This window comes from Sinocyclocheilus rhinocerous, unplaced genomic scaffold, assembly GCF_001515625.1.
Source record: "Sinocyclocheilus rhinocerous isolate Xijiao unplaced genomic scaffold, SAMN03320098_v1.1 scaffold1730, whole genome shotgun sequence".
NCBI classification, from domain to species: domain Eukaryota; kingdom Metazoa; phylum Chordata; class Actinopteri; order Cypriniformes; family Cyprinidae; genus Sinocyclocheilus; species Sinocyclocheilus rhinocerous.
In genome coordinates this window covers 475,830-489,371 of record NW_015634043.1, presented here as the reverse complement: position 1 = coordinate 489,371, position 13,542 = coordinate 475,830, and the positions used below count along the sequence as shown (strand labels likewise).

The 13,542-nt window shown below is 37.5% G+C and overlaps 1 protein-coding gene across 2 annotated transcripts; it reads left to right on the top strand.

The window, feature by feature from the left end:
* The first annotated feature begins 440 nt into the window (after positions 1 to 440).
* On the top strand, positions 441 to 13,186 carry LOC107745329 (ras-related protein Rap-1b-like). 2 transcript variants are annotated; one of them, XM_016559191.1, is made up of 6 exons: positions 441 to 768; positions 6,587 to 6,675; positions 9,047 to 9,115; positions 9,218 to 9,274; positions 10,892 to 11,032; positions 12,993 to 13,186. In XM_016559191.1, exons 2-6 carry the CDS (start codon positions 6,619 to 6,621, stop codon positions 13,146 to 13,148), a joined length of 480 nt encoding a protein of 159 aa, XP_016414677.1. In that variant the 5' UTR covers positions 441 to 768; positions 6,587 to 6,618; the 3' UTR covers positions 13,149 to 13,186. The 2 variants fall into 2 exon arrangements, with proteins under 2 accessions (XP_016414677.1, XP_016414678.1); XM_016559192.1 differs by lacking the exon at positions 441 to 768 and adding an exon at positions 6,329 to 6,464.
* The last annotated feature ends 356 nt before the right edge of the window (positions 13,187 to 13,542 follow it).

Here is a 13,542-nt window from a genome sequence, read left to right as displayed (position 1 = left end):
TATATATGGCTCATCAACCATAACGCCTTCAAAAACATCTAGAAACCTTGGAGTTGTGATTGATGATAAGCTGAATTTCTCAGACCACATTGCTAAAACTGCCCGGTCCTGCAGATTTGCTTTATACAACATTAGGAAGATCAGGCCCTTTCATTCAGAACATGCAACACAACTCCTTGTTCAAGCTCTTGTTCTATCCAGGCTGGACTATTGCAATGCTCTCTTGGCAGGTCTTCCAGCCACTTCTATCAAACCTCTACAATTAATCCAGAACCGGCAGCAAGATTAATTTTGAACGAGCTGAAAAGAATGCATGTCACACCTCTGTTTATCAATTTGCTTCAGAAGCCCAGGCTGTATATTTCTGGTGTACATTTAGATTAAGATTGAGGTTAGGGTTAAGAATAGGGTTTGATCAGAGTTTAACCTTATTACACAAGTAAATCGTCTCATCGCGACCTTTGTTTTGTCGGGTGGCGGCCCATGATTCAGTCCGACACCGGAAGCTGTCACGAGACTCTGCGCTAAATCGCGCCGCTAGCTGAGCTCACGCTGAAGCGCTGAGTCTGTGAGTGACAGGCGCGTTACGTGAGCGGCTCGTGAGGTCGCATTGAGGGCAGCAGAGCCGTGTTTTTCCTGTCCCAAAGCTCGTTTCGTGTCAGCCGCAGGTGCTGTTTCGTGGAATGACCCAGTCTGCTGAGGAGAAAAGGGATTGAGGTTGACTGCAGCTGAACACGTTTGTCGGGTTTTTCCGGCGGGTGTGTGAAGGTAGGCGGCTAAACGAGCGCGCTAGCAGACACTATTGATAAGGACCGTTAATTCACTGCAAAAATTCACGAAGAGATATTAAACGAGATGTGTTGTGTGATGTGGGTCGTTTTATTCACATGTAGCCCATAACTGTGCCAATAATATTTTGCTCCTTAAATATAAAGTGATATTGAGTAAGTTAGTTTTTCCCCCGGCTCCAGCAGTCTTAGCATGTTAGCACAAATCTCTCGGACTGAATTTCACCACATCAGAAACCGACCAAAATAAACGCTTTCTGCCGTTATAACACATTTTATAAACATATTATAAATAACTTCTGTCTCACCTTGAAATAAATGTGTACATTACTAGTCTAAATCGAAAGTGTGTGGTTGAAATGAACATTCTTGCCGTCATTAGTCTAAATTAAACAGTCCAGTCAGTGTTTTATGATGTAGTTTATGCACATTATCAATCAAAACAGCCCTTTCTTACAAGGTGCAGTAGTTGTGAGTCCTGTTGTATTACAATCTAATGTTCCCAGTTTCTGATGTGGAATCAAATGCGAACTGATTTTTATTGCCACATTGTTTAATAACTTGATTCTATCTCAGAGTTGAGTTTAGTATCCCTAGATGAATAGGACGGATCAACTGGTTTTGCTGAGCAGACCTAAATTGTCATTGGTTTTTTTTTTTTCTGACACCAATGTTTTGCAAAGCAGTTTTCAGTTCTCTTTGCTGGTTTTACTGTGAAATGATGTCTGAGTGAGGCTTCCTTATTCTTATCTATTGAGTGAATCATTATGTTTTTTTAATACTTTAGATAATAATTTCATGTTGCTTACACCTGTTGAATGGATGCAAGTAAGCTCATATGAGTCAGGTTTATTATGTTGAGTGGGCAAGATATTCTTCTAAGTTGTTAACCAGATAAAGTTATTTATGAAAGTGAACTGCATCCCTTGAAACCAATCTTCTCAGGTCTTAGGTTCAAAAGGTTGTGTGCTTTGTCAGGCCTTGCCTAAGATTTTCCTTGTCTTTCCCAAAGCTAATTACTGTTGTTGCTTTTGAGTAAAATTACATTTGTTAACTTTTCCATGGTTTTCTTTGTTAACAGTGAACATATGCTCTTTTTTTGCATTGTACTTCTGTTGTGTATTGATATAATGTTTAGTACAACAGTAGTTATTTAGGTGTCTGAAGAATATTATGTTAAAAAACTGGACCCTCTAACATTAGCACTCTCAATTGTATTTCTATTCTATCTACTTGATTTCTTTTTATTAATTATATTTTCTGTTTTTACATTGAGCAATACATCTGCAGTCAATCCAGCTGATGTATTGCTCCAGCAAAACACATTTGTTGTTATGTCTTAACACGGATAGATTATAGTAATTAGATGGATAAAGATTAATGACAGAAATGTAAACTATACTTATTAACGTAATGTTAATTATTTTACACAAGTGGACTTTAATAGCTGCATGCAGTTGCTGTTATGCAAATGATATGATATTAATGTGAACAACAAAACGGAAGTCCAACCACATTTCCAGATATGATGTTGTCTTTTAAATTATGAGAAGAGGACGATGGGGAAATGCAAGTTTAACGGTTTCGCATACTGACTCATCGTTTTTCAACAGGACATACATAGGTTAAACTCAAAGCATCAGTGGCAGTAGTTCTATGTATGTCTTTTAATTCGATTTGCGACTTTATAGTCAGGTTTTATCTACCCTCCAAAAACAAAGGATGTGGTCTTTGTATGTTGCTGATGAGCTGGATATTTTGACAAGAACTTGAACCAGGGTGTTTTTTTTTGTTTTTTTTTTCTTGTATTTTCTTAGATAATTTTTGACTTTACAGAGGATGATCAGATTTCAGTATTAGTATGAAAACTTTCTGTTTCATAGATCACCTTGCACAGTGCTTACTATCATTACTTTAGTTTTTTGGTAGTTATTGTGATGATTAAGAAAAGCCATTGTCACATTCACCGATCAGGTTGACTTTTTCAATCCAGACTCTAGGTTTAGTTTCTTTGTAGTGTCACACCGAAGATGTGTTCCTCAGAGTATTCAGTTAACTAAATTTCTGAAAATGTGGTTTAAGATGATCAGTGGGATGAAAACTCTTGTAAGTTGGATGGTTGATGTTTCAGGGCTTGAAGCTGTTTAGACCATAAGAATTTGGTAAAATTCTGTGACTGTTAAGAGCAACAAATTAATCAGTTAGAATGTAATAAACTGACAAACCGAAAACCACTATGAGGTTAAATAACACGTTTTGTCTTCCTTAACTGTGACTAAAAAGACTGTGAATGGCAACATTCAGTTGAGAAATTGTGGTTAAGTGGCATCAGTCAGGTGGCTGTGACACATTCTTTCTGTTCAAACTTTGCTTTTTCTTTTCATTTATCACCTGATAACACAGTGTTTGCACTCAACATGTGTTGCCAGGGATCCGTTCTAATCAAGGGGTAATTGTTTGCCTGGTTAGCATGATCTCTCAGTAAATGCTATAACTTCAAAGAAACATTTTATTCTTTATCTCAGAGAAAAATAAAAATCAATACAAGTATCGATGTAATATTATGAAAAAAAAAATATCATATCAGAACAGCCTTATGATGGTATTCAGTTTAATGATATGAGACATTCATAAATTATAATAAACAATGTGCAGCTTGTTTCAAGTGAGTTCTGCCTTTTTTTTCTTGGTTGGTACACTGGAACATATTTTTTATTCTTATTTCTTTATTTTTCCTTTTCTCACCATAAATATAACCAAGGTAAGCTGGCATGGTGTTAAACTATAAACAAACATGCACTAGTAAATTAATATTTTGAACTTGTGCTTGACATTGGAGGTCATGATGATAGTATTTGTTAGCTCTTAAAATATAAAATTAGATGACTTCTAGTACTTATGTAAGACACAGAAAGTCTAGTTTAATGTGGGTTAAACAAACTGTCTTTCTGTCAAATGTTTGAGCTTGCTGAAGTATTGTGGGTTTCATCCAACACACCCACCCTCCATGGCCCTCAGCCTCTCTCTGGACCTTTATTTGCAGTCTTAGTTGAAGTATTATCCTATGACTTCAAAAGACTTTCATCAGAGCAGCTGTTATGGTCCACAGATTGTTCAGTCTGCCTTTGATGATGATCAGGGAGGTTTAGCTGTGTTCATGCTGTGTGGAGGAATCGGCCTATCAATGCCATCCTTACTTGGAAAGAACAGTCTGAGTTAATTCGGTAATGATTAGGGATGTTCATTTCGGTTATTTTTCCTAACCGACAACCGAGGCTAACCGTTAACCGACAAGATTATTTTAAATTAGAATTGAATTAAATTAGAAAGGATAAGTGTCTGTGACTCGTTAAAAATACTAACATTTGTTTCCCTGGGATTAATTTTACATGCGCAAAAAGCAGAAAACAACAGAACATAAGGATTCACATTAGGGCTGCACGATAAATCGCATGCGATATTTAACGCGTGTCTTATCAGTAAAGCCGGTTCTGTAATCAGCGGTAAATCTCCATCACGTGCGTGCTTTCACATTGAGCAGCATTAACTACACAGAGCCGTTGTTCACTGAGGCTTATTTTACAAAAGCACAAAGATTTTTTTATTGTGAATGTACACGAATAAAGGCAAACCTTTTACAATTCCGCTTTATGACTAAAAGAAGTAGTTTCTTCCACTGTTAGAAGGAAAAAATTCAAGCGATGGCGCCGCATTCGCGCACACAACATTGCTACCTTGACATTTAAGGGGGTCTGAATACTTTCCGTACCTAGGCTATATATATATATATATATATATAAAACGAATAAATAGGCCTATACAAGAAACATATATTTACTTAAATAATAAATTAAGAAAACAAAAGAAAAACTCTGCAACAAGTAGCCTATGCGGAGTTTCGGTTCATTTTTGTGCTGTGGGAAAGGAAACAGACGGCAGAAAGCGGCATCCTATTTTTCTTTAGGCTTATTTTACAAAAGCACAAAGATTTTTATTGTGAATGTACACAAATAAAAGCAAAACTTTAGTAGTTGCTTCCACTGCATTCAAATACATCGCGAATACGGAAACATTTGATTTTGTGTCGAATGAAAGAAGCAATGTTGGTTTTAGTTTCGTTTTAGCCTAAATGAATTCGTTTTGGCTTGTCATTTATATTGCTATAGCTTCTTATATTTTTAATTCTTGTTCTTTTCTAAATACTGTTAATTGAAAGGATTGTTGTGGAGTGAGGGGAACTAAAATAGCCTAGCTATGTTTACAGTGTTTATTATAATGTTTGTAAGCATTTCGCGTTGGCATTAGGCCTATTTCTGAATGAAATAATAAAATGCGACTTATACGCAACTTATGTTTTTCCCCCCCTAAAAAACAAATTTTTTAATGCGCATAGCGCATTTTAACCATGAAGCAAACATTTTTTAAATATTTTGATAAATTACTAAAAAAATGTATAATTAAATTACTTTTTAAACCGTTTAACTGATTGTATTAATCGGTCAAAATTCTTACGGTCGGTTAACCGGTTAAAATGAACATCCCTAATAATGATACCATACTTGAGTGGGCAAGGTAAATGTTTTGTTGTTGTTTAAATGTGTCTATTTGTGTCCTAGGGAAACAAACAGAAGAAAAGGAGAATGAAAGTGTTTCACTGGCTCTTGAGGACTGACATGCAAAAATTGGCTTTTTTCCGAACATAATTTGAATTATTTGGAGTTGCAGCTGTTTTTTGGGAGCCAATAGGTGTGGTCATACGCTATATCTCTCCATCTTGTTTGCGTGCAAGTGTTTTTTCCAGACATCATGAGCGACTGGAAGTCGTTTGCTTCTGAAATGCTCCTAATCACATCTGAGTTTTAGTTCTACATTACGTCTGGTCATTTTCCCTCTCGGTGGCCTCAGTTTGGCATCTCATCGCCTTTTCTACACTGCCGTTACCATTAAAGGAAGAAAATTCTCCTCTCTGCATGCCGACCAATCCTGCAAAAGCAGAAATGGACCAAAGCTTTCGAGCAACAGCACATATGAACCTCTCCAAGTAACACTGGATGAGATTAGTGTTCCTTGAGTGCAGCCTGGCCACTGTTTGGATTTGGCTCCTCACCACAGAGGCGTAATTTCAGAAGACCTGTGTTTGACTGCATGTGTGTTTACTATATGAAAGCCAGCAGAATGGTTTACCTGTGAAACCTTTTCACACAAAAGGGATTGTCCTTTATGTATTATTCATTCTGAACAGGTCCCACATGGTTGTAGTAGCAGCATTTGGAGAAGAGATTAAGTTGTTGATTTAAAGAATGTGTTCGTTCAAGGTCTGGTGGAGTAAATGATTTTCACTGATCAATGTACGTGGCATGCTTTGTACATAAAGCTGTTCAGACCACAACTCTGGTTTATTTACTTTAAAAGCCAATGGTGGTTAACTTTTCCCACACAGTAACATAAATGCACATTCTGTCCTGTTATAATATAACAGACTTGGATTTTTATGTCATAAAGGAGATTTCGTTCCTCTACCATCCTCTTTCCTGTCATAGATTTGCGGTGTCCAGATCAGTGTGGGCCTGCTGATAAGGGTTAAATCTATGTAGGCCCAGAGGCTCAGCAGACCTCAGTCCTGGCTCAAGACTGCACACTTCCATCCAGAACCCACAGCTGCTTTGTGTTTAAGAGGTCATGCTTGCAATATCCCCCACCTGGGCTACGATCCAGGATGCTCTCTACACCGCACACCCAAACTAACACGCATCAATATGTGGAGACCTACTCATTCTCTTGTCTTTTCTTGTTTTTAGAGCACTGAGGAGTCTGGTGAAGAGACCCTGCCATGCGTGAATACAAGCTTGTGGTGTTGGGCTCTGGCGGTGTGGGCAAATCAGCCCTGGTAAGTACAGTATACCATGTCATCTTCACCAAACCTCAGAGCAACTGGACTCCACTGCTCAGCCAAGCAATGATGTGATCCACAGTAATGATCAGTAGATGATCAGTAGACCGTGGCTTTTGGTTTTCTCCGATTGTCATTTGGTTCTATAGCTAGCTGTAAAGGCCTTTAGAAATCATTCTAGCATGCTGTTATTATTAGTTGTTATTACTGGTGCTCAATTATTAATAATGGTAGTTATTATATTTAAAAACAGTTGCGCTGCTGGAAACAGGGTTTTTTTTTTTCTTTTCTGTTTTTAAGGATTCTTTGAATAGGAAGTAAAAAACAGCATTTATGTGAAATAGAAATCTTTTGTAAAATTATGATTGCCTTTACTGACACTTTTAATCAATGTAATGTGTCCTTGCTGAATAAAAGTATTAAATTTAGTATCTGACTTTAGCCCAAACTTTTGAATGACAGAGTTCTCTACATTGATGATGGGGAAATGTTTTTTGAGCACCAAGTCAGCATATTAAAATAATTTCTGAATAACCATCTGGACACTGGAGACTGCAGTAATTTATTAAAGTGCAGGCATGAAAACACAGGACTCAACACTAAGGATTTTTCTGCTGGCCCAGTCGGGACAGTGGTTCAAAGTTTTACTAGCCCTGTCTTAGTCTTCAAGATATTTGTGTTGTTCTCTGAATTCAAGTGCTTCTCAGTGGATCTCTCAGCACTGGTCGCGTGATCAAGACGATCAGCAAGTATTATTAATAAAGGTAATCTGCTCGCTCCAAGCTGATAATTGGTCCATTGTTGGTGCCATTAACACGATTTCATTCTGCTTTTAGCACATAAACATTATATTGAACTAGAGCCCGACCGATATATTGTTTTGCCGATTTTATCAGCCGATATGAGCCTGTTGCAGATATATCTGTGAATATGCCACCGATATGAAATTTTTTTTACAGAACATAAAACGCAGATAAAATGCTTGTAAATGGTGTAATTTTGTAGTTTGTCCAGCAGAGCGCGCTCCATTGTTTGCTACTGGCAACCTGAATGAAACACTTTAAAGCTTAAGTGTATGGAATACCATTGAAAATTTGAACGGCCACATCTCCGTAACGGGGGAGCCCTTCAGCTCGAGGAACCCTCTCGAGCGCCGAATCGAGTGTACTTCTCGAGACCCCCTTTTGAATGAGACCACCCCTGTGTCGATAGCCCCAGGGGTCCAGGAGTTATGGGCGGTTAAATTCGCAATCGGGCACTGACTGATTTGGCGATCCCAGGGGGCTACCGACGCACGGAGGGTGGCGTTCAAGAAGGCTCCTCGAGCTGAAGGGATCCCCCGAATTTGGTGGAGATCCGCCGCCGCGTTCGCGAGATAGTGAATTTAAATTGTATTTATTTACAGCGGTATATTATGTCACCCTTCTCTATTCTAGTAATTTTCGTCTGTGTGTGAAGACAGTAACACAAATCCGTGAATGAATGTTGTTTGTCATTTCTCCGATCACAAATGCAGACATGGTTTTACGTTTACGCGATGCAACGCAGCGCTTAAAAAGACAGTAATAAGTCATTATAATCCGTAATTATGTCGTTTTGCTTGGGGATCAAATACTTATTTCACTCACTGAAATGCAAATCAATTTCTAATCGTTATGTAATTTTTGGTTACTATTCTGTCTCTATACGTTAAAATAAACCTACCATAAAAATACAGACCCTTCATTTCTTTGTAAGTGGGCAAACTTACAAAATCAGCAGGGGATCAAATAAATATTTCCCCCACTGTAATATGTAAATAATATGTAAATGTATTTTTAGTATACTTAACACAAAATAATTGTATTTCAAATACATTTAAGTATATTTATTTTTCACTAGTGATGTCATTTTGCTCACAAGGCTGTTTTTTTTATCTGAATTATATGATGTCATTAAGTTGCTGTCTTGAAGCCAGCCAATCACTGCACTGCTGATCATGGTTTTGAGTATCGATAACCCCTTTCCAGTGAACATTAACAACACAAAGTAATCTCGGGCAACTTAATTAAAATATCTTTATCTGATCCGCTAACTTGTTTGAAGAACAAAATTAGCCAGTGATCAGTTATCAGGATTAAAAGATTTGGCATCTGTCAAATCATCTCCGATGTACGAAGAATGGACCCAAGGACATACAGATCTTCTATCGGTCAAACGTCTTCATGTGATATAAATTTGCAGATCAAAGTTAATCAAAATTTGGAATGCAGCAAAATTAAGAACTTTTTCATATAAACTTGTGTTTTGATCTCTTTTGACATTGACTTATGTACAGCTTTCTATAAAACATTCTATGGCTCTAATTTAATATCTGTGTCTCTTGCAGACAGTCCAGTTTGTCCAGGGAATTTTTGTGGAGAAATATGACCCCACAATAGAAGACTCCTATAGGAAGGTAGCAATTCTATGCTCAGTAGCCTTTCCTGTATTTTGTTCAATACCCCAGTGAACAATGGATGCTTATTTCTGTTTCATTTCTTCTCTTCTCCTCATGCAGCAAGTGGAAGTGGATGGCCAGCAGTGCATGTTGGAGATCCTGGACACAGCAGGAACAGTAAGTACACACAGCAAGTACTGGCAATGTACTGTAACCACATTAGTGGAGAAAAAAAGATTTCACAGCTCTGTACCCGATTTTGGATAGACACAAATCACTTCTTACCCAAACCTGACATGCAAAAAGAAAAAAAGAAAAAAAGAAAAACCTGACCCAAGACAGACCCAATCAAATTAGACCTGACCCAAGTCTGACCTGACCCGATGGAAATTTTGTAAAAATCAACTGGACCCGAATGCAAAAGTTGGCGATGTTTGCACAGCTTGCAGCCCTGCATGTCAGTGGTGAGTGGTGACAACTTGGTATGACACAAACATACCTTATTTGTCGAATAAATTTATTCTCTGATCCTTCTTCATAACATTTATGTTAGCTATATATTTTTAACCCATGTTGCCAGATAATGTCGACTTTACTTTTTGTATGTCAAAAATGTTTTCTGTGGAATTTCACAAATTGTTTTGTTTGAGGAAAACAAAGAAAATACACAGTTATGCTTTAATTTTTGTTAATTTGATTTAGTTGATTAATTTTGGAATCACCAACTGCATTTAGTTTAGTTATTTTTTTTATCTGGCAGAAGTTTTCTGCAAGCAATTCCAAGCAGTTAAACTGCTTATGTTACACCTCAAATGACAAGGAATTTATATTTGTTAATATTAACAAGTAAATCCCCCGCCTTCATTCTCACGAATGGCTCGGGTACATTGCAGAGTGCAGGTTATAAGGACCGCATAATGCTGCTGCTCACGCAAGAATTCCGTATGGTTTGGTATTTTTCTGTCAATATGGGGTGCTGTGTGTACATTAATGAGGAAAAAAAATTAACTTAAATGATTTTAGCAAATGGCTGCAATATAACAAAGAGTGAAAAATTTAAGGGGGTCTGAATACTTTCCGTACCCACTGTATAGTACCAGTCAAATGTTTGGACACACAAATGGGAAAGTGTCCAAACTTTTGACTGGTACTGTACTATAATATACACAAAGAATATCGGCCGATATATCGATATCGCCTTTTTTACTCCCTAATATTGGTATCGGTATCAGCCCCAAAAAACCCATATCGGTCGGGCTATAATTAAAATATTGTTTAACGGTCAAAACCTAAACTTGGCATGTTTAAAAAAAAAAAAATCACGTCTTCTCAGGTCCATTCGGTAAAAGAACACACATTTAATATCACCCGAGACCCAAAACAATTAATATACCCGGCTCATGTCTGAAGTTTTGAATCAGAATCGGGGTTAGACTGTGTGTTTCCAGATTCAAGTGAACCCGTGAAGACCTCTAGCTCTCAGAGATTAGTCTGTAGAGGTCTTGAAAACCCATAGCATGATGTTTAATCATGTGCATTAATATTTGCAGAGAAAATCCCTGAAGTAATGGAAGACATTACATTACAGCATATTGAATTTAAAAGAATATATTTTTAACAAAATCTGAGACGTTTCTGTCTCTTCACTGAAAGTCAGTTCACCCAAAACTTTGACTCTTCAAAAAGTTTTTTATTTTAATTTTATTTTTTTAAGTGTCAGTTTACAAAGTAACACTTTTAAACACTTGTGCTTTATTTTTCATTGTGTACTTTTTCCCTCTCTCTCTCTTTCAGGAGCAGTTCACAGCTATGAGGGACCTGTACATGAAGAACGGTCAGGGCTTTGCTCTTGTGTACTCAATCACAGCGCAGTCCACATTCAATGACCTGCAGGACTTAAGAGAGCAGATCCTACGAGTAAAGGACACAGAGGATGTAAGTATGAGAAAACATTCATGTTGAGTGGACTTTGATGTATGGATGCATTCAAAGAGAAGCACTTTAGAGCTTTAGTTTAACAAATCACTGCCTTACTAAAACATGATTTTTTTTCACAATCCACCTGGTAGTTGCTTACGCATTTTAAAGTACCATTATTGATTTCTCTCTTTCTTTCTATGTCAGTAACATTTAGAAAATCAAAGATTTTTCTCCTTGTATACATTTTGTATTAAACAAGTTAAACAAATTAGTGTGCAATTTAGTCTTAATGACATATTACATGGAAATTGAGTGATAAAATCGTAGCAATCTATCACAAATATGCTTAACTTTATATTGCCTGCAATATTGTGAATATTCTATGTATTTCCCAACTCTAAGCAAAGTAAGAGTACTGATTAAATGAGTCTGTTATCCCATGGGTCTATACACCATCTCTGCAAAAGCCCACCCTCAACTCCTAAGTCTTCTTGTTTGCCTCTGTTCTGTGTCAGTCATGGGATGCCCTTTTTTGGACATGTGTGGAAAGAAATGTGTGTGTGTGTGTGTGTGTGTGTGTGTGTGTAGTGAAGCGCTGGCCCAGGGGATCACCACCATGAGGAGTTTTAGCATCCCTGGAATGTGTTTTGATTGGCCTTACACCGTGTGTGTCTTTTTCTGTCTCTCTCATCACGCTGCTTTGACCGCAAGCATTTATTAATCTTAGTTCATGTTAATTTCAACATTTACTAATGCATAAAAAAAATCAACAGTTGTGCTTGTTAACAGTTAATGCACTCTGAATTAACATGAACTAACAGTGAATAACTGTATTCTCATTAACTAACATTAAGAAAGATTAATAAATACTGTAATAAATGTATTGTTCATTGTTCGTTCATGATTATGAACATTAACTAATGGAACCTTATTGAAAAGTGTTACCTTAATTTTAAATATCAATATATTATTTTTATTCACTTCTATGTAACAGAATCAGATAGAAGTTGTTGTTGTTTTTTTTTACTAATATTCATAGATCGGAATATTGAGCGGAGCGTCAAACCGCGCAGTGACAAGGAGAGTGAAACGTGCGCGCTGAACACTGCTGGGCGGGGCGCGACGTAGCGCGCCATATATATTATTTTTATTATTATATGTAGCCTATATTTTCGGTGCGTCCCTACTTACATCCCCTCCTAGTTTACAAAGCCAAAGTAAGTCCATACATCCAATTTAAACGTGGATGGGGCTTTCCTGATAACTTTCCGCTATGCCGCCCTCTTTATTTTACTAACTTACTGCATGCTGAAGGTGACCCAGCTGACCTCACCAGAAAAATACTCAACACCACCATCTAGTGGATTGTAAAGAAATTGATTTTATTATTCTACCAAATAGTATAATAAAAGATCGATACTTGGCATCCGTGTATCGATACAGTATTGCCGTGGAAAATATCGCGATACTATGCTGTATCGATTATTTCCCCCACCCCTTAGTCGATTCTGGCACCCAACATCACAATAAGACGATATTTTAAGCTCCTTATGTAGCTGAATCTGCGCTGGTTTGAATTGGCCGCCTCCAGTTTTCCCTTTGTTTTGCCTCCAGCTAGCGCATTGATGTAATTGTGACGTCGGCCCTAAAAGGGTCTATAATCAGAAAGCTCAGTTTTTCTGTTCTTCTTAGAGATTACCATAATAGGTGCTTACTGAGGTTTTATTTGTTGCTGGGATGATTGTGCACATTTAAATCATGTCTGACATGTGGTTTGGTCACGACTTCAGGTATAAAATTGAGAATAACCTTTGGCATCTTTCATCTTCACTGGTCTAATAAATTGTAAATGTTATAAAACTAGCCTACAATGCATTCATAAATGTTGCCTAACCATTTAGTTTCCATGGTGAAACGGTAGATCCACATAATTACCTTTGTGTAACTTTCTTTTTCTCCTCCTCTCTGACTGTAGGTGCCAATGATCCTGGTGGGTAATAAATGTGATCTGGAGGACGAGAGGGTGGTGGGGAAAGAACAGGGGCAAAATCTGGCCCGGCAGTGGAACAACTGTGCCTTTCTAGAGTCCTCCGCCAAATCGAAGATCAACGTCCTTGATGTGAGCATGTAACATTTACTCGCTTGACATTTCCTCCATTCAGAACTAGGGGTGCTCCGATCAGGATTTTTGAGGCTGATCGCCGATCACAGAAAGCAGTATCTGCCGATACCGATCACCGATACCGATCTTTTTAAAGCCTTCTTTTTATCATTTATACCTATTTATAGTGATACTCCAATCAGGATTTTTAGACATTTATTCAGGGCCTGAATTTCATTTTTGAAAATGGGGGGAATTCCCCTCTTAGGTGACTCTTGCAAGAGGGGAAGCAGCACAGTGCTTTCACACAGGAGTCCGTTACTGATCCGTGGCTGTTTACCACAAACAACATTTATCCATTATTTTGATTTCAAATCCAAACATTGTAACTGAAAAGGCTTTTTCAGCATTGCAATTCTTTTTT